The 24,843-nt window shown below is 30.9% G+C and overlaps 1 protein-coding gene across 4 annotated transcripts; it reads right to left on the bottom strand.

Moving 5' to 3' along the window:
* Positions 1-15,916: 15,916 nt before the first annotated feature.
* Positions 15,917-24,488, bottom strand: LOC111880841 (probable LRR receptor-like serine/threonine-protein kinase RFK1). 4 transcript variants are annotated; one of them, XM_042896350.1, is made up of 25 exons: positions 24,119-24,488; positions 23,535-23,709; positions 23,355-23,426; positions 23,183-23,251; positions 23,019-23,090; positions 22,793-22,864; positions 22,652-22,723; positions 22,494-22,565; positions 22,137-22,208; positions 21,966-22,037; positions 20,635-20,706; positions 20,481-20,549; positions 20,182-20,250; positions 20,024-20,086; positions 19,876-19,923; positions 19,713-19,756; positions 18,262-18,650; positions 18,134-18,176; positions 17,981-18,052; positions 17,747-17,893; positions 17,542-17,660; positions 17,248-17,458; positions 16,931-17,168; positions 16,691-16,841; positions 15,917-16,612 (listed from the first exon to the last, which is right to left on the bottom strand). In XM_042896350.1, exons 1-25 carry the CDS (start codon positions 24,210-24,212, stop codon positions 16,226-16,228), a joined length of 2,964 nt encoding a protein of 987 aa, XP_042752284.1. In that variant the 5' UTR covers positions 24,213-24,488; the 3' UTR covers positions 15,917-16,225. The 4 variants fall into 4 exon arrangements, with proteins under 4 accessions (XP_042752284.1, XP_023733026.1, XP_023733027.1 ...); XM_023877258.2 differs by having other exon boundaries at positions 17,981-18,176; XM_023877259.2 differs by having other exon boundaries at positions 17,981-18,176; positions 22,494-22,562.
* Between the last annotated feature and the right edge of the window lie 355 nt (positions 24,489-24,843).

The raw sequence follows: 24,843 nt of genomic DNA, 5'->3' as shown, positions 1-24,843 counted from the left end.
TGTAGAGAACGCCTAAATTTGACTTTAAATGACGAATTATGATTTTTCGAAGTTTCAGTGCAGCAGTGCGAACACAGAAATCGAATTTGAGAGTGGTTGATTTTTAGCCCAAACAATCTAAACGAGAATCGAATGTCTCGTTAATAGGAGTCCGTCGATATAAGAGAATGGACATCGGACGAAAGAGTTATGAATTTTTAACAAACTTTAATAGGCTAAGTTTGTTAAAAATATAACATTAAAAATAAAGTCAAAATTAGCCGATAGATTCTAAATGAAAGTTATGTTGGATTAGATGTCTAGGCTCATAACTACAATCATACATACTTATAAAGCTAACATTTTTTCTTGAATCTCATGCATTTGAAACCCCATTTTTTTAACTTTCTTTCACCACATTTATTTGAAACTCCCATGACTTTTCAATTTCTTTATAAAAGTATTATAAATAAGTTAAATAATGTTATATAAACAAGAAAGGGTGTTTTATTACAATGTTTTCATCCGACATCGATGGTGAGAGTAAACAAGAGAATGTTTCATCTTCTATAAATAGGAAAGGTTATGAAATGTTTCAAAGGGACCGAACCATGAGAACTTCCTCATGCCTACCTTTGTAGGATTTTGAAGGTATTATTTGGTGAGATTGTCTATATTGGCAAGTGTCCAGTTAACTTTTAGAATTCCAAAAATGGTTTTGAACTGAATTTTTTCAGGTTTAAACCGTGTTTCAGTTAGAAAACAAATTATATAATTGGGTATATTGAGTTGAACCAGAGCTAGAAAAACAGCCTTTTACGACGCTCATTGCGCGTCGTAAAAGGCTCAGACGACGCGCAAATGCGCGTCAAGGAAGGCCCTGTCATAAAGAGAGACGACGCGCATTTACGACACGCATTTACGACGCGCATTTACGACGCACATTTACGACACGCATTGTGTATCAAGGAAGGCCCTGTCATAAAGGAAGATGACACGCATTCGCATGTCGTAACCTTATGACGCGCGTGTTAATGACACGCAATGCGTATCAAGAAAGCCCCCGTCAAGAAAGGCCATGTCATAAATGAACACGACACACAATTTTGCGTATCATAATTTTAAATGTTTAAAAAAATTATTATTTATAGATTTACTTATTTTCAAATTAAATTTGCATTTAATGTTTTATAATAGAAAATAAAATATCATATACAAAAAATAGAATCCATTGCATAAATTCAATGTCATACAAATAATCGTTCCATGGAAAGATAAAACAAATCAATAGAAGTTGTAACAAAAATTTACAAATGAATTAGATACAAAAAATACAATCCATTGCCCCTTTGCTTATTCAAGATCAACCTGCAAGTAGCTAACTAATCTGTACAAATTCACCCTTGTTTCTAATCATTTTCTTAAATACTTTACAAACATAATTCATCCATAGTACCTGAACCATATATAGTTGCAGCCTTGTTTCTTCTTCTTCTAAACTCATCTCTTGCAACCATTGCTCTAAGCCTAGTCTGAATAGGTACATCATCTCCTTGTCAATTATGTGAAAAATACAACCGGAGAGTGGCCTACCTTCATAATAGCAACAACTAACGAAGCAGGAATGAAAGAGAAGGCAATACTCACAAATACAAACATTTCTTCTTTAGTTCTTCACATTCTTTCACTGCCTCATAAGCTTTACCATCCTGCATCAATGTAAAATAAAGGCATTAAATCTTAAATCTATTGTGAAAATATACAATACATAAGAAAGGAAATCAAATAATTACCTTACAATGTTAGTTATTCACCAGAAAGTAAAGCAAACTTTGTCGACTTGATGCTACTGATTCTAGCTCATGTAGACGAGCCTTGGCCAATGATAGTTCCTGATCCTTCTCTGTGTTCATCTGTTGGACTAAATTCCCAATACATCTGAATGGTGAACTACCCCTTCCTCTTACCAAGCTTTATCCGAATAACTGTGCTTCTAAGCTAGACTTTGATGGACCTGTCTTCATTAAATTATAAGCATTCTATTTGACTTATATATATATATATATATATATATATATATATATATATATATATATATATATATATATATCCCAATAGCACATTCGTTTATTTATTTCCATCTTCATGTGCAAAATTAAAATGCAAAAATTCAAATAAACTAATATGCCAGTGCCAGTGGTATATATAATATTCAAACAAAAATTCAAACTTTAAAAAAAATATGTTAGAATTATATAATATATTAATACAACACATTACAAGTTAGAAAATAAGATTATAAGTAAATCACAAATTTGGTCCCTAGGGTATACAGTATACAATTCTTTCAGGTTTGGTCCAGGGGCAAAATCGTCATTTAAAAAAAAACTAGCAGCTAAGTAGTTAGATTTAACGACTAAGGGACCAAGCCTGCAACTATATGAAACCATGACCATAGGGACCATATTTGTAATTTACTCAAACATATATGTTACTCCTGACTTGTGTCGATCTGGATGATAATTTACTCAAACATATATGTTACTATTGACTTGTGTCCCACTCCTTTATTAGGTCAAGAAAGTCTCCAGCAGATTCATTTCTAATCTGTAAAACAAGAATTGATAATCAGTAAAATCATACAATTTTAATTTCATGAAAACGATTTTAGCAAAACAAAATGTTACTACTGACTTGTGTCTCTGGATGGTTTAACCTCAAGCTTTCACAAGCATCTTTGTTGGAATCTACAGCCCATTCCTACATATAAATTTCAACTCAAATTGGTAAAATAAAAAAAGGGACAAATTAAATTAAGTTAAATTAAATTAACTCATTTTATCTTACTGTTGACAGATCTACCCCAGACGCCTTTGCTCCAAAACATAATCCAGTTGACATTCCCCCACAACCAGAATACATATCTAATAGTGACAATTCTGATTTTTTATGTTTTAAATTATTATTTGTTCCATTTATGTTAGTATCATTGCTTCCGTTACTATGGATTTCCTCCTTAATACATGGAACATCTGTAACATTAAAAAAAAATTGTTAGGCACAATGAAGCATAAAAATGAGATTAATATGTTAATAATAACCAATTACCATTTTTTATTGTAGAAAATGTGGATTAATCTATGTTGTATTTCATGTCATAATAATAATCACATGGTGGAATAGACTTCAAATTTACCTGTGAAATAAAATAGCAAGATATGAATTATGAATATCAGAAGAAGATATTAAAAAAAATGAAGTATAAGTTTTGAACATACACCAGGTGCTATTTTGAGTACTTTGACTTTTGAGACAATGCAATCTAAGGGATTGTCATTTTTTAAGGTAGAATAGAACAACCGCTTGTTGTCATGAGATGCTGCTTCATATTTTCCTATGACCTGAAGAAATAAAATGCATAATCAATTTTACTTTGTATGGTATTCATATGCTTGTTGTTAATTCATAACATTCAGAAACAACATAACAAAGTCATATGCTTCTGTACCTTCTGCTGATACTGTAAAGCTTGAGCTTCTGCATGGATTACAAGTTCAGATATATACTTTTTACATTGCTTCATGTGCAAAACAATTCCAACAAATCAATCATACAAACAAATATGTCATGGTTTTCCATTTTTTACGGTCCAACCTCATTAGCTTGTTCTACTCTTTCATCTTCAAGATCTTTTATCTGTGTTTGAAGTTTCCTGAGATGCCATGCCATCAAATATACCATTATCCAATTAAATCCAAAAGAAAAAAAAAGGATCCTTGATTTTATTAATCAAATCATGAATAAATTCATACATAAAATCCAAAAAAATGAATTTGTTTCTGAAAGCATATTGAATTATGAACACTTAAAGAGAAGTTATCACTTATCAACAATAGTGGAAGAAAAAAAAAAGGTAACCTGTTTTATCACAACACTCCCATGTCTAAGTTCTGCTTCCTGTCCATGAAATGAAAACTTTGCAACTTTGTCTTGTGTCTCTTTTGGTACAGCAAAACCCTGCAAAAAAAATGTTTTTTTATAGATAATTCAAGTCACAAGTTCATAAATGCTACAAAACTTCATAGTAATAATAATATAACTCTCCTTGAATCCGACTTTATTATCAAGGCAAGAATGCCAATTTGCTTTCATGTCTTTCAAAGGGACTTGGTCATGAGGTCTGCCAAAAGAAGAGGATAAAATAGTAAATATAAATGTAAAACAATATGTGGGCCCTTTTGAAAACAACACACACCTTTTGGACCATGTAATACAAGGTTCAACTTCTAAAAGGTCTAGTGACAGGTAAGATGAGTAGACTCTTTCTTGTTGTGGCTGAAAAAAGAAACATCATTGTTAGTTTGTTACATATATATTCCAGTGGAAGTAACTTTATTAAAATATTGTTTGCGTGAAATATTACCTCATTATAATCGACAAACATATTATTTGCATGTAAGTATGCTTCTATCATGGCCACCTGTATTTCACAAAGGACATGTTCATCAAGATTTACATACAGAAAGAGACAGAAGGCAGAATGTAGAATATGATACAATCATATAACTAATTTTCATCTTTGCTCATGCTAGCCAAGATCTTGACAAATATCTTGACTAAGGTTCCAAAGAATATTAAACCTTACATTTTCTCTTTATTTTTTTTTATCTTATTGTTCCAGGTTTTAGATACATCAAGGAAGACCCGGTTAACTTAGAGTTATTGTTAAAATATGGAGAAAAGGATAAGTCTCCAAGGTTCATGGGATTAAAGAGACCTGATCAACGAGGATTATCTCGTCATCTTCATGAGAGGAATCAACAACTCCTCATTCAGATTAAGATAAACAACCATTATACAGTTTATGATAAGAAAAACTTATATAGGACATTATACTCATTATGATAAACAACCTTTATACAGCTTATGATAAGAAGCTCTCACGTTTATAATGAAAATATTACAGCAAAATTGAAGTTCATGTCTTCTATTGACAAGATAGAGAGAGAGAGAGAGAGAGAGAGAGAAAATCTCATAATCCATTCTAAGTACCTGTAGGAACTCAATACGGAACCCTAACCATCCATTTAACCAGTTGTTGGGGAAATCCATTCTTAGAAAAAAAAACCCTATAGAACTAACATAAACAGGAGAAGGAAAACTGATAAGAATGAAAACTTACAATAATATTTCTTTGAATTATACACATGTTTGTGAGTGTCTTGCGAAGGATTGGGGGACTCGGGTCTTAGGGATTATCCAAAATCACGCAAAAATGATAAGATTTCCCTTTTTTCTTCTTCTCTCAATCGCTTCTGTATCTATCGCTCTCTTCACCAAAGCAAGATGAAGATGAAACAACTTGATTGCGGAGGCCCCTTGTCGATTTGTGAAGACTAAAATATGGAAATGTTGAAAGAAGAAAATGACAAATATTCACGAATGATGTTCTTGTCGCCGGCTCCAAAGCGCCATAATCATGGCCGAGATCCAGAATCGTATATGTTTAATATTTACAAATCTGTTGTTGAAACCGGAAGAATCGACCTAGGCATTCCCACTGCTGAAGATGAAGATGAAGGCCCTAGGGCTTTTTCTTGTTAAGTCGAAGAGGCGGGGGTTTAATTTTTTGGGGGGATAATTTTCGTTGATTTCATTTCCCGCCTAAAACGCGTGTTTCACTTAAAAATTATAAAGCTACACATTTACATGACGCACATTTTATGAAAGGCGCCCTCCGCATTTTTTTTTCATTTCTGACACTAATTTTAGGGTACGCATAAATGCGTGTCGTTTATCCTTAAAATTTTGGAAAACTGACATTAGTATTTAGGGCACGTACACATGCGCGTCCTCTATCACTGTGTGTCATTGTTTGCGCGTCCTTAAAGGTTGTTTTTCTAGTAGTGGCGCTGGATCAATTTGGACCGATAAAGGAATCATTTTCCTTTCACAACAAACATTTGAAACTCCCATGATTTTCCAAATTATTTCTAATAATATTATAAATAAGTAACATAATTTTATATAAATATAAAAAAGCATCTACCTAAACCTAAAATTATAACTGTTTGAAAAATCACTTTGATTCAAAAGCACGAAATATATACAAACCGGGTTTCACTAGAAAAAAAAATGTAGTTTGGTATATTAGTTGAATCGGTCCGAGTTTGATCTATTTGGACCATAAAAAAAGCATTTTCCTTTCACTACATACAAACTCCCATGATTTTTCAAATTGTTTCCAATGATATTTTAAAAAAGTTACATAATGTTATATAAATATAAAAAAACATCTACCTAAACATAAAATTATAATTATTTGAAAATTCGATTTGATCAAAAGCACGGAATATATACGCAGATTATATTTTATAAATGAATTCTTTTTATAATGAACTTTTGAATCTTGAAAATACATATAAACAAACTTTCTATATTAAGTACCTAACTGAATTTATGATTTTAGAATTGAACAAAAAGTTATTCAATAAAAACTTACTTTTTTGGATGGCAACTTACGAGATTATAGAAAAATGGAACTATTGAACAATAAAGAAAAGGTAAACAAGAGAAATGGTGTTATACTAAATTAGTTGAATAATGTTTATTAACAAGAAAGCGTGTTTTATTACAATGTCTTCATCCCACATCGATGGTGAGAGTAAACAAGAGAACGTTTCCTCTTCTATAAATAGGAAAGGTTGTGAAATGTTTCAAAGGGGCCAAACCATGAGAACTTCCTTATGCCTACCTTTTTAGGATGTTGAGGGTATTCTTTGGTGAGATTGTTTTTATTGGCAACTGTCCATTTAAGTTTTAGAACCCCGGAAATGGTTTTGAACAAGATTTTTTTAGGTTCAAATAGAGTTTCAGTTGAAAAACTGCTATATGGTTTGGTATATTGAGTTGAATCGGTCTAAGTTTGATCAATTTGGACTGATAAAGGAAGCATTTTCCTTTCAGCACATACATTTGAAACTCCCATGATTTTTCAAATTGTTTCTAATAATATTATAAATAAGTTACCTAAACATAAAATTATAATTGTTTGAAAAATAAATTTGATTCGAAAACACAAAATCTATACAAACCGAGTTTCAATATAAAAAAACGTTATTTAGTTTGGTATATTAAGTTGAATCGGTCCGAGTTTGATCAATTTGGACCAATGAATGAAACATTTTCCTTTCACCACATATATTTGAAACTCCCATGATTATTCAAATTGTTTATAATAATATTATAAGTTACATAATGTTATATAAATATACAAAAAATCTACCTAAATATAAAATTATAATTGTTTGAAAAATCACTTTGATTCAAAAGCACGAAGTATATACTCGATTATATTTTATAAATGAATTCATTTTATAATGACATTTTGAATCATGAAAATACATATAAACAAACTTTCTATATTAGTTACCTAACTAAATTTATGATTTTAGGATTTAACAAAAATTTATTCAATAAAAACTTAATTTTTTATAGCAACTTACGAGATTACTGAAAAATGGAACTATTTAACAATAAATTTTTTGGATAATGTTTTATTTTTATTATTTAATATTTTATTTAACAAAATGAAATTATTGGCAAATAAATAAATGAGTTTAATTAAAATGTCTTCATCCCACATTGATCGTGAGAGTAAACAAGAGAATGTATTCTCCTTTATAAATAGGAAAGCTTGTGAAATATTTTAAAGGGACTAAGCCATGAGATCTTCCTTACATCTAACTTTGTAGGACACTGAGTGTATTCTTTGGTGAGATTGTCTTTGTCGATAAGTGACCAATAAAATTTCAGAATTTCGAAAATGATTTTGGACCGTATCTTTTAGATTTGGATCGAGTTTAATAAGGATCCGAGTGTCTTCTGGCTGAGTTAGGCAAACTCGCTTCCATTGGAGGCCGAGTTTAAGTAACATGTCGAGTATTTGGTTGTGTTAGTCAAGTTTTACAACCATGTATGTAATACAATTTAAAGTTTTAACCTTATAAAAGACGTCACTATTATCATATGTTCTACATAATTATGGTAATATTTATGATACAAAACATTTTTTTTAATATTTAAGATAAAAAGTTGTCTCTATTATCATATGTTGTACAAAATGATAAAATTTAAGATAGATAAAAATATGTCTCTTTTATCGTATTTTCTACATAATGATAATATTTAATATAAACGTTATAATTTAATATGAAATTATTATTTAATAGATAACAATAACGATTTATTTATTTTTAAAAATTATTTTTTTTCTATTTTAATCATATAACTTTGTATATGCAAAACAACTTCAAGTTCCAACTTTATCTCTTATAATATAGTTTAACATAATACCAATACTAAAAATCATTTTTATATTTTTTATGAAATTATTATTTGATTGTTAATAACAATGATTTAGTTATTTTTAATATAAAATATTTTTTTATATCCCACGCAACGTGTGGGCATTCGCCTAGTATCTTATAAAGCTAACATTTTTCATTTCACCACATTCATTTGAAACTCCCATGCATTTTTTTTCTTTCACCACATTCATTTGAAACTCCCATGCATTTTTTTTCTTTCACCACATTCATTTGAAACTCCAATGACTTTTCAATTTCTTCCTAATAATAGTTATAAGTTGGTTAATAAGATTAAATAAATATCAAACCTAAAGTGTAATCATATACAAACTAAATTTCAATATAAAAATAATATCTTTACTTCTACTTATTAAGTGATGTTTTTTTAACTTTTAACATATTATACTTAATTTATTAGTTTTAATATATTGTTGGATGTAAACCATTATCATTTTAAACATACAATTTTGGAACAATTTGTATAAAATACATAAATTATTAATTTGAATATAACATTATAGGGTCAACTTAAATATAAAATTTAGTTTAATTTAAAAAAAAACCCAAAGAATATTTTGTAATTAGTTAAAAGTGATTAATTGTAGCGTTTTTCTAATAATGATTATAAGTTGGTTAATAAGGTTAAATAAATATCAAACCTAAAGTGTAATCATATATATACTAAATTTCAATTTTAAAATAATATTTTTACTTCTACTTATAAAGTTATCTTCTTAACTTTTAACATATTATACTTAATTTATTAGATTTAATTTGTTGTTTTATGTAAACCATTATCACTTTAAAGCTACAACTTTTGAACAGTCTGAACAAAATACTTAAATTGTTATTTTAAATATAACATTACAATGTCAACTTAAATATAAATTCAAGTTCCACTTAAAAAAATCAAAAAATATTTTGTAAATAGTTAAAAGTGATAAATGCAAAAACTAAATTGTAATTTCAATTTAACTAAAATATTTCCTAAATATATTTTTATAATCGTTAATTAAAAGATTTCAAATAAGTAGCTTAAAATAACTTACAATAATAATACTTAAAAATACCTCTATATAAATGACTATATTGTTACCTTTAAAATCAAAAATCAATGTTTGATGTTTTAAATAATTATAATGATACAAATTAAAACATCAAGAAAATAAATTTTAAAAAATTAATTAACAATAACAACAACTATAAACAACATTAAACCATATATTATATTTAATTTTATTCATGTGTAACTCGCGGGTAGAAGTCATTCAAACGATTTAGATTATGCAATTATAATAAATGTATATTATAAAATTATGTTTTGTTAACTTTTAACATATTATAATTAATTTATTAGTTTTAATATATTGTTGGATGTAAACTATTATCAATATTAAAATAATATCTTTACTTCTACTTATAAAGTTATGTTTTGTTAACTTTTAACATATTATACTTAATTTATTAGTTTTAATATATTGTTGGATGTAAACCACTATCATTTTAAAGCTACAATTTTGGAACAATTTGTATAAGATATTTAAATTATTAATTTGAATATAACATTACAGGGTCAACTTAAATATAAATTTTAGTTTAACTTAAATAGCCCAAAGAATATTTTATAAATAGTTAAAAGTGATAAATTGTAGTGTATTTTTAATAATGATTGTAAGTTGGTTAATAAAGTTTAATAAATATGAAACCTAAAGTGTAATCATAAATATACTAAATTTCAATTTTAAAATAATATATTTACTTCTAATTATAAAGTTGTCTTTAACTTTTAAGATATTATACTTAATTTGTTAGATTTAATATGTTGTTATACGTAAACGATTATCAGTTTAAAGCTTCAAATTTTGAATAGTTTGGACAAAATACATAAATTGTTAATTTAAATATAACATTATAGTGCCAACTTAAATATAAATTTCGATTCCACTTAAAAACCCCAAATAATATTTTATGAATAGTTAAAAGTTGATAAATTGTAGTGCTAAATACAAAAACTAAATTATAATCTCAATTTAACTAAAATATTTCATAAATATATTTTTATAATCGTTAAAAGTTTTCAAATAAGTAGTTTATGTCTCTGTGATTCTTTTGTTATGAGATTATATGGTAGTGGTAGGGGTGAAATAGACCTGGTATCCGGTTGAAATAGACCGAAGGGGACTGCAAGAACCCAAATATGCTTGACTGTATGGTTGTATGGTATGAGGTATTTGGGGGGGGGGGGGATCACTAAGCTTTGTGCTTACGGTTTTTAGTTTATGTTTCAGGTACTTCGAGCTCAAAGGGGAAGGGTCAGGCCTGATGGCACCGCATCCACCTATGATTTCTGCATTATGAGATTTTAGGGATTTGTACTATGATGAAATGTTAATATGATACACTTTTGAATATCTTGATATGATTATCGTGTGTTTTGAATGAATTTAAAAACAAAAGTTTTATCCGTATTTTTGAGATGTTACAAATTGTGACTGGCGGATAAGGGCAACAAAACATAACACTACTGATATATTTAAACTGGTTAAACTATCGGAGAAACACACTTTCTCAAACATACAACTATGTCCCCGTCACTAACAAGCGAACAAAAAGGTACTGGGTCACTTATTGAAGGGAATATTAGCTGATAGTACTGGTAATATGTTGTGGGGGAAGCAAAGACAATGAACTTTAAACTATTGTGTTTGTTCACATTTTTCATACTGGCAAGCATGGAATGCTAAATGTATGCTCTAAATCTACTGAGAGGTACCCCTAAAGAAAGCTTTCAAAGACTACCTTTATACTATTACACCTTGGGGAAGAAGAATCGAGGGACATTTACACATATAAAGATGAGTGATAACAACAAATCTAAATACTTTTTCATGGCTATCGATTGCGCGGTAATATTTTTTCTATATATTTAATGTCCATTCACGTGCGTTCGCTTTAATTAGATTATTAATTACTTTTTAGGTTCGAGCATTGACGGAGCACACCTTAAAGGGAAATACTTGGGCATCATGTTCCTAGCAATAGGCATGAATGGTAATAACCAAATCCTCCCTTTTGCATTGGGTGTTGGAAAAACTGAAAGTGGGGTGTCCTGAATTTGGTTTTTATCAAGACTCAAAGAATGTATCGAGGACATGCCATCTTTGGCTATCATATCAGATAGATCCAGTTCAATTGAAATGGACATTCAAGTCGTGTTCCTAAATGCATATCATGGACTCTTCTGTCGCCATTTGTTGATTAATATGAGAGCAAAGATTGGCAAGCAATAGAGAACAAAGATTTTGTATTGGGAGGCTGCCAAGGCTTACCGAGAGTATAATTTCACAGAAAGCTTGGGTAGGCTACGTCGTGCACTAAACGATGATTATCGTACATGGCTAGACATAATCAATAATGAGAGATAGGCAAGGTTGTGTTTCCCTGTGGTTCGGTACAATATTATAACATCAAACAATGTTGAGTCTGTCAATGCATTATCAAGAGACACACAAAAACTACCAATAACAATGTTGATTAATTTCTTTCCAGCAACTATGCAACAATGGTGGTGATAGAGATGTAATGTTGGAGGCAAGTTTTTCCTTATATTGTAATACTTCCATGATAATTGTAGTGTACTTTACTGTGCATGATAACATATAGGTAATCGAGAGGGGGATAAAAAAATCCTCAGCTTTTTGGGTATACCAGATTGATCAAAGCAGATATGAGGTGACCGACCAAATGAAAAATGGTATAGTAAACTTAGTTGTTAATGTATGTGTGGAAAATGTAAATTGTCGGGTATAACTTGTACTCATGATATGGCGGTATTCAAAGAATTGATATATCAACACTGCATTACATAGGTGTCATCGTACTTCACAATGAAAACATATCGATCAACACATGTGGAGGTCGTGCTAGTTCCTATTGAATACGAAGAACCAGATGAATTCATGGTCGTATTTCCACCATTGATGGACAAAAGATAAGTCGGACGACCTAAAAACCATAACTATATCCCATCCCAAGGTGAAGGTCCGATTTAGAAAAAATGTAGTCGTTGCCGATGGATCGGTCACACAAGCAGAAATTGTGATGCTTCGTTTCCTGTAGAGTCAACAAAAAGCGAATCTTCAAGTAGGACGAAGTCAAGTGCCAAAAGTAAGGTTAAGTCTAAGAGTACACCTATAGTATTATTTATGTTTTTATTTTTAATCAATCCATAAATCATAATGCATAAGCGAAAGTAAGTCAATAGTCATAGTAAGGTTTTTCGACAATCAAACGTGTAACTTTTGGAAGACTTTTTTTAGCAAAAAAATGGTTTAATTTGTAAACTTGAATGTTATTGTTCATGTTTGAATAGATTCGGTGATTATAGTGATTTATATTATTCTTACTAGTTTTTGTTTTGTTGGTTAATATATAACTATGCATTATTTTTCATCAAAAGTTCAAAACTTTGTAATGGGGAAAAATATCTGATTACCCGTTAGGGATTCCAGTTCCCCATTGGGGGTAAGGATGGGGATAGATTTTTAATCCCCTATGGGGATGGGGTCGGGTATGGGGATGGGGATGGGAATTCGGGTATGAGGATGGGGAACACGAAACCCGGTATACCCGTACCCGTTGCCATCCCTATTCGAACTCGATCACGTATGTTGCGGGTACGTTGGGCGTACGTGGCAGAGACTTAAACCCTAAATTTTAGGGTTTAGATCATTTTTAAACACCCTTAACTCATTGACGCCTCTTCATTGTTTAGCCTCCACCTCCATATTCGACCCTAGCTAAACCTAATCCATTTTTAAGCATGCTTGAGCCATTAGTATGTGTTTTGGTGTTCATAGAGGAAGGAGAAGGAAATGAGAACACCTTGGAAGCTTGGAGCAACCTTGGATCTGGAAGTTTTGCACCATCCTCCATCTCCGTAAGGTATAAATAATATACATCGAGGCTTATTTGGTTAGATCCAGCTTGTATGATGTTGTTATGTGCTTTTTGTCCCCACGCTATGGTGTTCTTGAGTATGTCATGCTCTAGACAAATGGGTTGTCCTTTCAGACACTTTGAAGAGTTTAGGGTCATAAAAATGCAATATTGGTCATTTGATTCCTTCCATGCATGGGTTATAATGTCTTAATGAGTTACGAAGTTAGGGTTTTAGTATTGAGCACTTCCTAGCCATGCAAAGTCATAAAGATGGAAACTTTATCACTTAAGATGTTATTTTGGGAATAGATCTGCTTTTGGACGAAGGGACTTAATGGGATGAGTCCTTAAACGGAAGGAATGCATTCAGCCAACATACGCTGAGCATACATGAACGTACGCCGCGCGTACGCGATGGAAGCCTCGATCCTGGATCTTGAGTACGCTAAGTGTACAAGCTGAGTACGTTGGGTGTACTCAGCAAAGTCAACTCGGCTGTGACTTTTTACTTTGACTAGATTATTACCAAGTTTGACCTAGGGGTATTTTGAATTGTAGTTGAGTTTGGTCATTTTTCAATGTATAGGTGACCGGTAGAGTTGATATTCGGAGCAACGTCCTGTTCAACTATCTTTTTAGACTGAGCGGCGAGTTTTACTCACTATACTTGTGGGTAGAAGGCATCAACGCCAACCCACTAGGTTATATGCCATGGTATACAAGATGTTGTTATGTTGTAGTGATATGTTAGATCTGTATCCTGGTATACATGATGTTTTATGTTGTAGTGATCTGATAGATCTGTATCATGGTACATAGGATTTTGTTATGTTGTATTGATCTGATAGATCTATATCCTGGCATATAGGATGTGTTATACTGTAGTGATCTGTAGATCTGAATGTTGCTTGTTGATTGTTTTATATCTTTGTCTGTTGCATATGTCGACATAGTATGGTTTGGGGTTGAGGCTTTACTGCTATGTGTGTGAGCCAACCGATCAGGGGTAATCCAACGCGTTGGTTGTGGACCCGAGGATATACCAGTCCGATGACTGATTGGACCCGTTGTATAGTGTCATTCCAGTCCGATGACTGATTGGGCTGGGGGTAATTCAACCCGATGGCTGTGGACCTGAAGGTATCCCAGTTCGATGACTAATTAGACCTAACATGCACGATTGTATATGTGATATGATTGTATATGTTATAGAAAGACGTGCTCGTGCACTTCCTTTTGATTTTGATGATTTTGTATTTTTGGGATACTATTATTTGATTATTACTCTTGGAAACAATGTTCTGTTAACAATTATGGTCTTTGGATTGATTTTGAAAAATTAAAAATTTTACTCTAATTTTTGGAATGTTACAGAATATCCTATTCCGGACATAATGGTCATTTTGCAAAAACAAAAAACAGGTTTTATTTTTATAAAACAACAAAAAAAGGTTAGATTATTCAGTTTTCCCTACTATAATTAGTTATTTCTGTTTAGATTTTTAAAGTATGAGTAACCAAAATCAAATAAGTAAAATATCTTATTAGCTTAGATTTTCAGAATGCAATGTCTGTAGTAAAATAATTAAAAGTATAAAGTTGAAATAAATTAGATATTAAAAATATAACACTATAAATGGTTAAATTTTCAGAGTAAATTGTCTCCATTTGAAAAAATAAAAAATAATATGAAAATAAACTAAATTATAAGGTTACAAATGGTACATATGCTTAGATTGTCAAGTACAATGTCTAATTAATAATAATAAAAAAAGGGCATACATAATCTTCAAAAGAAAACCGTATATCACAAAAACAATTGCTTAAACTTTTGTCGGATCGCCCGATTTCAAACATTCGCTTGATATAATTATAAAGATACAATGCCCAATAAAAGTATGAAAACAATAAAGATAAACAAGCAAAAATACATACTATATTACTATTTATAAAAGTAATAAAATTTAAATGTCTTCTACACGCCACAATACATTTAACACAACTCGAATGTGTTTTTTTAAGTTTTAGTCGCTCCTTGCATCGGTGAAACTATTACAACAATATCATTTAGGCTTACATCCATTTTTTTTTTTAAATTAAGAGTGAACATAGAGTTCTTTTTCTTAAATCATGGTTAAACAAATCCAACTACAACCTTTTTTATATTTTATCAAGGCTCACATGTAATTGAATCTAACACTCAACTAAACTAAGTTGATTACTTATGAAGGAAAGTGATTCGTACACACCAATTCATGTTTTGTAAAGTTATACAGTATAATACTTTAATGCATAGATTGTTATGTATGGAAAAAAAATTATTGTTTAAAAATCATTGTTTAAAAATCAGTTACCATTTATGATCTATGAAACTCTAACCTAGTACCGATTTAGCATTTAACTAACATACACTTAAGTTTTATGAATTCACTCGACTCTCACCTTACCATTATATAAAATGTTAAGATCATAATAGGATCCACACAAAAGCCACATTGAGTTATTAACTATTCTGATTTAACTCAAGTTTAAAGCGTCAACTTTTTCCATCACTCTCAAAATGTTTTCCTAACTAGCCGAAAATACCTATAATTTTAGATATGTTACCATGTAGTCAAAATCACAAATTCAAAAACATTCTTTTTGTATAAGAGTGCACAAAAAAATACAAATATACAACTACCTATTTCCTAAAAGATTTATACAAATTAAATAATTATTCAAAAAATGTTAAGCCGGAGAGAACGAGGCGCCTCCGCCAGCCGTCGCCCTGTTACGCCGTGATCCATTCCCAATGGATCATGTTTTCAAACCATTTTCTTCGCACAAGACAAACACAACACACACATACAAACCCACCAGATTCAATGTTTTCGGGAAATGTTCTGAACCCTAATTGCTAATAATCAAAGTATCTTCCACCTCAATCTTCTTCATCAGGATCTGGTATCGATGATCTGCATCTCAAATTGATCATCGGAAGATGACAAAGAATGATTTGTACCTGTTGGAATCGTGTCAGTAGTCTGAGTTTGACCACCGTTGGAACTATTTTGACCATTCATATCACGTCGGAAGTCTCTCATGGCTTTGAATCTTAGATCTTCAGAGTAACCGCTTGCCTCCGGGATTATCTCCGGCACACAAGTTTTCCCGTCAAGCATATTTACCACCTCCGTCATCGTCGGCCTCATCGACGAAGAACCGTTGGTGCACAAAAGCGCTACTTTCACCACCGTTTCCACTTCTTCTTTGTTGATTCCCGACTCCAATCTTTCATCAAAAAGCTCTTCGTAGTGTTTACTCGTTTCCAATCGACAAGCCTGCATAATCGATCCAAAGAATTATCAGAATTCAGATCTACTAACAATTTCATTACGATTTTGGATTTGACAACGTACCCAATCTAGAAGACAAATGCAATCATTTGTTGGAATGTAACTGTTGTTATTCTTGCCGCTGACGATTTCTAACACTAGAACTCCGAAGCTGTAAACATCTGCTTTATCGCTCAAGTAACCCCAGAGTGCATACTCAGGTGCCATGTATCCTCTACAAATTATGATTAAGATCTGGTTAGCTGGAAAAACGGATTAAAGAAACAAATATGTAGACATGTTTGCAAGTATTTGAAGGATTACATTGTTCCTGCAACTCTAGTGCTAACGTGTGTCTTCTCGTCCTCATGTAGCCTTGCTAATCCAAAATCTGATATTTTAGGGTTCAGATCTTTATCAAGCAAAATGTTTGTTGCTTTGATGTCTCGATGCACAATTTTGATCCTTGATTCCTCATGAAGAAAAGCTAAACCTCGAGCAATCCCAATACATATCTTCAACCTCGTTGCCCAATCCATCATTAATCGACTTTTACTCGACTCTACATTGATAAAAACAAATTATTGTTACATATATGGAAATTTTGCTATTATTTGACAAGAATACTGAACAAGACTCACCAAACAAAGCGCTTGCAAGGCTATTATTCTCCATGTACTCATAAACAAGCAACAATTGATCTCCTTCAATGCAACATCCATGGAGTTTAACAAGATTTGGATGTTGTAAGCAAGAAATCACACCAATCTCATTCAAGAATTCTCGGTTTCCTTGCCTTGATTGAGCCGAAAGCTTCTTCACTGCAATCAAAGTGCCATCACTCAATGTACCCTGAAACCATCATACAAAATGTTATGTTAACAAACACAAAAACCATAATCACACAAAATAAAGAGTTGTTTTACGATTATAACCTTGTAAACCGGCCCAAAACCTCCTTCGCCGATTTTGTTTGAAGGGCTAAAGTTGTCCGTAGCTGATTTAAGTTGTTTATACGTAAATGAAATTGTTTTCAATGACATTCCTTCAAAATCTGTTCAACAAAATACTTTGGAGTAAATATAGAGTTTTAAATACAAATAAAATCATGACTCGTGTAGGCATAAAGACAAATTATACCTTTGTCATTTGTTCTTTGTCTTTTAAAACATTTTCTCCGCCATAAAATGAACAAGATTAACAATACAAAACACGGAACCGCAACCGCGACGCCAATAAAAACTGCTATGTTTGTCTTTTTTCCACCGATTGAACAAGTTTTAAAGTCTACACAACATAAAAGACACACAAACAATTCAAAAACCAAATGAAGGTATAAAATTTTGTGATGAATGATTTATTTTGGGTGCTTACATGGGTCAACATCAATAGCTGATATAAGAGGTCCATAGACTCCTCTTGTAGGAAAACGGGTCGTCCCTTTACCTGCCCAATAAAACTTTATCTCTAGAATGTTATCGGTCACACTTGCATTGAACATTATAACCAACGGAATTGAAACCCCACCCGCCTCGTCTTCAATATTAAAATTCCTTCTAACAAGCCGTCCCTAAATCACATATAACTCTGTTAGTATGTAACAATTAGTAGCAGGTAGCAGATAACACATAACAGATAGCAGAAAGCAGAAACACCTGAATATAGATATCAAATATCCGCCGACCATGACTTCTATACGTGCTATCATTGGTGAATTTGATCTCTGCAAAGTGCAACTGAACCGCATATTCCCCGTTTTCCAAACAATAGCCAAAGTAAGTGAGCGTGAGTGGTGATAGACGAGCGGTTGTGTATAGGGTCGGTAAGTCTGTGCTCCCCTCCAAAGATTCTATATATCCGATGTTTGTGAAAATAGCATCATCCATGAAGTCTCCGGTACTACTAAATCCCCAATTCTTGCCACTATCATATAAATTTGCTACACCACCATCCACAATAGCATCTCCTTTGTAAAGAACCGACCTCTCGTTTTCTCTAATCGTCACATCATCCCCGCCACAATTAATGTGTAACGAACATGCATCTGCCATAAAAAGATATAAGAATAACACATATTAGAGCATTAGGTATGGGTCACATTATAACACCAAATTCATATGTCACCTCAACCATAACACCAAGGAGAAAATGGTGTTCCTCATGTTATAATATGTTAAGAGTTAGAAAGAGAAAGAATGAAAAAGATTTGATTGGTTGATAAAGGTGACAACCAATTAAACTTCCCGTTGCATCTTGTCTTCATCATAACAAGATATGCCATAACCACCAACATCATATAAAAGTCATATTTTAAGGGTTCTCATCTATGGTGTTTATTTTCTATATTTGACTTAACGTGATTAACAGACTTAATGAGGATAGGACTTGGGCATTATTTCTTTTCTCTTGTTAAGTGGTGAATTGATAAAAGATATTGAATGAATAACAATATCGATACAGATAAAGTATTGTACATGTAAATAAAATACTCTTGATAACAAATGATCATTCATTTGTTATACATTATGTGGAAAATAAAATTTTTAAATGGAAGAATCACATCATTCTATTCAATAATCGTTATAAATTAACATAGTATATTATAATTTAAAAAAAAATAACATAATTAGTAAATTAGACTGGTCATATTTTTAAAATAAGTTCAACTTATAAAATAAATTCAAAAAATTAATATGTATACATATATAATGGAAAAAGAAAAATAACGAACACATGAAATTTGTATAATATTTATATATATAACAGTGAATAACTTAATATTTAAGAATCAACAGATACTCCATTACTGATAATTTTGGATATAAATGTGATTTTCTTTGGAAAATTTGAAAAACTAAATATGAAATCATGAATAAATGTAAATAACATTCATTTTTCTAACTTAATCCACTAGGAAATTTTGTTAGCATTAAAGAAAAAAGAAACAAAAATATATATTTGAACCATTAAGTTTTTTATGTATTAAATAAAAAAACATCATCTTAATCTGATAAGCGATATGTGATAATGTGAATAGTATTTCTTTTTGAATTGGTACAAAAAGAACAAGAAAGTTAGAAATATACTAGAGGTAAAATATACTCACATCTATGACACTTGATATCTTCAAAGCATGGACGCACATCCTGTCTATTATTGAAAAAATCATCAAAAGAGAGACAAGCATTAAATGCGTGTAAAAAGGGAGATTTTATGTGAAAAAAATATAACTAATTAAGTACTAGTGAAAGCAACGGAAACTATCTTACATCGAGTTTCCGGTTGAAGAGCTTCTGAACAAGTTTACCAATCTATCCCTAATATAACAAAAAAGGAAGAACATTTTATATAAATCTAGCAAAGGACTTGTATACTTTAGAACCAAAGGAGTGTAAAGCAGAATTGAGAAGTCTTTACCTGTTTTGTTCGCATGAGGGTTGATTAGGTTCTTGCCATGTAAAATTGTTGTAGGAAAGATCACTGAACCATGAACGTTAGTCAAATAAAACGTTATAATTTCTTAATTAATAACTAAGAATGCAACACAATAATTAATATTCACGAAATAAACTTACATTGCAGCCCCATTAACTTCCAACAGATTATTTGGTATGTCTCCGCTTAGCATGTTGCTAGTTAGAAATCTATTCACAATCACATCAAAATGTTAATTAATACCCCATTTGTTATGCACTACATAAAAGAACAGAACAAGTTGTATTGTTCTTGTATATAACATGTATTGGACTTAATGTAACAAAAAGATATATTTTTTGTCCCACTAAAAAAATGGGAAAAGGACTTGCACTCAATCTTTTTGTGCAAAAGATGAAAATGTCATGTCATCCTCATTATATATGTATCTATGACTTACACATATCGTATGCTCCTCTGAAGGATATTGTTGGATATTCTCCCTACTAAATTGTTAAAACTTGCGTCCCTATCAAATCCATTAAAGAAAATACATCATTAAAATTATACCATCAAGAATAAAAAGAACCAAAACCCATTTTGCATATACTTACAACAATGTGAGATCTCTCAATTGCCAAATATAATCCGGTATTTCCCCAAAAAGGTTGCAATTTCTCAAGATCCTATATTTATACAAAATGTTAGTTGATGTATGAGTTATTACAAAAATCAATACGAGAATTATCTACATACTAATAGCTAGTGTATATATACAGACGGTTTTATTTATTTAGTATGTCTTCGCATTTGTATCTAGAGGTGATAAACAATCATTGTCTTATACATTTCTTTTCTTTTCTGATAAACCTGCACTTTTGAAGGTTATGGTGCCTAGTGTTTTTCATAAAAGTAAAAATAATAATAATAATAATAATAATAATAAATATCAAATTACTTCATATATAATTGGTATTTTTTTTTCTTAAACCCCAAACTTGTAAAAGGTTTGATATTCAACATAAAGATGTCTGGTTTTGTCGACAAACACCAAATTGTGCAATATGTTGGTTTTGCCTCTGCTTGTTCCACCTCGTGAGTATACAACTTTTTCAAAGTATAGTATATTTTATAGACACACTTACATGTTTTCTTAATGAATGATGCATCTGTTTTTTATAAGTTATAAGTATGATAAATTAAGTTGTCTGGTTTTCAGTTTCGGTTTATTTGCATAATAATACTTAAAAATTGAAGAAACACACTTTTATTTGGTTTTCAGATGGTTTTAATGGCAAAACCGCGATGGGATGTTAGTGTATATAACAAAATTGACATATTCCTTGGAACCTTTTTTCCAAGGGTCAAGTTCGAGTCTTACATGTCCCATCTTCGTATGAATATATATGTTGACATATTCACTAAAGGGCTCTTTCTAGCATCTTTCTCCATTTTCCATTTTCCCTTAGGGTACAAATTTTGTTGTGTGTATATATATATATATATATATATATATATATATATATATATATATATATATATATATATATATATATATATATATATATATATATATAAGGTTAGGTTATTTTGTTTTCACTATCTATTGTGTGCATGTATGATTGATTCTGGACCAATCATTTTAGTTATTTTAAGAAAATAGTTAATGTATATTACATGTTGAAGATATAATGGATATTAATTACATTTTCAGCATTTAATATGCATTAATTACTTTTTTAAAATAACTAAAATGATTGGTTCAGAATTAATCATACATGCACACAATAGATAATGAAAACATTTGAACCTAAGTCTATATATATATATATATATATATATATATATATATATATATATATATATATATATATATATATATATATATATATATATATATATAATGCGAAGAAGGAAGAAGGGAAATTAACCAAATACCACATACAATCTTGTTAACGTTGTGGTTCTGTTAAGGGGAGGAAATAGTTGAGGTGGACCATTTATGTCACTAATTCTCCTGCAAAAAAGATGGGTCAGCATGAGCTAATAATTAACTTTCTGGATATAAAAATATAAATTTTCGGGATGAACAAGTGGGACCCGTGAGTCGACTCACAGATCATTTAGGCTGTCGAGAAGAGATATGTTTAAGGGAATCGGCCCCGTGAGTCCACTAGCCACCATGTGTCTTCAATAAAAATCCAAATATTAGAATTATGATATGAAATATAAATTTAAGCAAAAAAAAGGAAAAAAGAAAAACACTAATAAGCACATTAAACAAGTAGTTCAAGTTGTTGTAGCGTATTGTTTTCACACAATAAAAAGAGTTAAAATAGTAAAACCTATTTTCATATATTTGAAGGTGTAAAACGTATTTTAAGATCTTTAAAACTATTTGAATGTATAAAATAAAATTCAAGGATAGTAACACATTACAATTTTTTTCAAAGAAAAACATAGAACATCTTACAATCTATTAACTTGTCTCCAGTTCTGTATAAAATCAGGTATCGGCCCACTGAAGTTGCAATCGTTTATCCTACTGATTATACCCCAAAAAAAAAAAAAAAAAAAATCAGTTTTAGCCTTAAAAATAATGGCAAAATCAAACAAAGTCAATGATTTTACAAATTTCTAAGATTTACTAGTTGACCAAGCGCCGGTGTCAGTCTCCCTGTGAACTGGTTCGAAGACAAGATCCTGAAATATATTATTTTGAATTAAATAATTTATTTTTGAGCAATAATCGAAAATTTTAATCAGTCTTACAAAGATCTCAAATTGATTAATCTCCCTAATTGTGGTGGAATAGTTCCTGAGAGATAGTTTGCTTCAAGGTCCCTAAACAAGAATTCCAACTATATGCATGAGTATATAAAAGTATAAACCATAAAAACAAAAAGAATTCGACCCTTATTGTAAAATGTTAGAATTACCCAGAAAATAAACTGAAAAAAGGAAAAAAAAAAATGAAAAAAAGAAATCAAGAACGTACAGATTTCTAAGACTCGTGAGATTGCCTAGTTCCGGTGGGATTTCTCCGGTGATACGGTTTCCAAGAATCAAACTGCATATGGAAAGATAGTTTAAAGACTTTTCAACTTTAGTTTTCATAAACAAAAGATTACAAAACTAGAAAGGGTAAAAAAGAGATTTCACATTTCTTCCATCTGCGATGAACCCCATTCACGCGGTATCGTGCCTTGTAAGAAATTGTAAGCAACATCACTGCAAATAGAACGACGGAATATACTTCAACTTTGTTAAATTAAATCCCATTATTAAGTAAAGGGTAAAAAGGAGATTTCACATGGTGTAAAATAGGGCTTACAAGGATCGTAGGTAAGGAAGTTTTGCTAATTCAGGCGAAAGTATCCCATCAAGACTATACCATTTGTGTATGCTGCAAAGACAAATAGGAGTATTATTTAGTTTATTATTTAAGAATTTCTTACAAAATAATAATAAAAATAATAATAAGTGAATATCAAAGAAAGAAAGAACTTTATACAAGCTTACGACATGACAATTTGTATCGTTTCCAATGTTGCATTCGCATGTGATGGTTGCATTTGCTTCTTCAGTTGGCTTTGGGACTTGAGAAATCATATCAAGCATGCAATTTTCACCATTAAATCTCCAGTTTGTTGCATTCATGTCAGCAAGAATGTTTTCGACAGTTTCCACTGAATCAAATTAGAGGAAAAAATGACATCTTTTTAAGCTAAAGTGTTCAAGAAATATTACAAAAAGATCACATATTTTCTCATGTTTGGGATAACCACACACTTTCAATCCAAGATGTAAGGTTTGACTTTTAGAGAAAAACCAGCTAATAATCTTCATATGAATTCTTATAATTTGTAAAAAAAATATAACTTTTTGATTTGGATTTGTAGAAAGCTCAAAATTGTCCTCAATCCAAGCAGCAAACCAAGCAAAATTTCAACTCACATCTTCTTAATTGCTACTCGATATGCAAATCAAGATTCTTGAAGAAACAATAATATAATACTTGAAGGCGAAATTAATCAAGAATTCGGAAATTAACCCTTTTTGTTGAGATGGAAAAAATGAGGTTAAAATAAGGATTACCTTCTTGTGGGGGCACAACGGGTTCAGCAAATCGTAGGAAGATGAGAAAGATGAGGGTTAGAAACAGCATGAATGAAGCTTCTCTTGCCGCCATTGTTGCAGAGATCAAGAGGTTGGTGGGGGAGAAGAGATGATAGAGATGAATGAGAGAGAGAGAGAGAGAGATCAATCTGTTGCAGAGAGAGATCAATCTGTTGCAGAGAGAGATCAATCTGTTGCAATTCAAGTAGTGCTGGTCCAAATCAAGTAGTCTTCCATGAAAATCTTATCTAATATCTTTTAGACATAGTCGTACATGAAAACTACTACGAGCAAATAGTGACAGATGCATGATACATGGGATGTACGGGGTGTTTCCCGACTTGTTGAAGAAATGGAAGAAATTGGTGTATGAAATAAAAGTTTATAATATGTTTTACTCTCAAAAATTTACAAAAAAAATATATTATCTTTTTATGTTAATGTATCTTAATTTGTTGTTTTGCTATTTTCTAAATTTACTTATCTTATTCTTATCTTTGATTAACAAGTACTTTTTAGTTGGACTCTCCTAATTATATCTAAAACTTCCAAAATTAATAAGAAAGAAGCTAGTAAAAACAATGAGAAAATTATAAAATTTTCCAATAGTCGTAATGATTTAGCTATTTTTAGCAAAAATAAAATTGGTTTTCCAAAATAATCACCGAAATTACAAGTGGTCTTAGCCATTTGTAATTTCAATT

The sequence above is a fragment of the Lactuca sativa genome, chromosome 7 (assembly GCF_002870075.4).
Source record: "Lactuca sativa cultivar Salinas chromosome 7, Lsat_Salinas_v11, whole genome shotgun sequence".
In the NCBI taxonomy this organism is placed as follows: Eukaryota; Viridiplantae; Streptophyta; class Magnoliopsida; order Asterales; family Asteraceae; genus Lactuca; species Lactuca sativa.
Note: the sequence above shows the minus strand (reverse complement) of the source record. Positions and strands in the feature narration are given on the sequence as shown.

Excerpts from the sequence above, each read along its gene's own strand:
- LOC111880841 (XM_023877258.2), bottom strand. The coding sequence starts at position 24,212 with ATGGCGGCAAGAGAAGCTTCATTCATGCTGTTTCTAACCCTCATCTTT. Across the intron at positions 20,550-20,634 it reads TTGAGAGATCTCACATTGTT|GGACGCAAGTTTTAACAATT; the intron begins GTAAGTATATGC and ends TGGATTTGATAG. Across the intron at positions 18,651-19,712 it reads AGATATCAAGTGTCATAGAT|ATGCATGTTCGTTACACATT; the intron begins GTGAGTATATTT and ends TTTTTATGGCAG.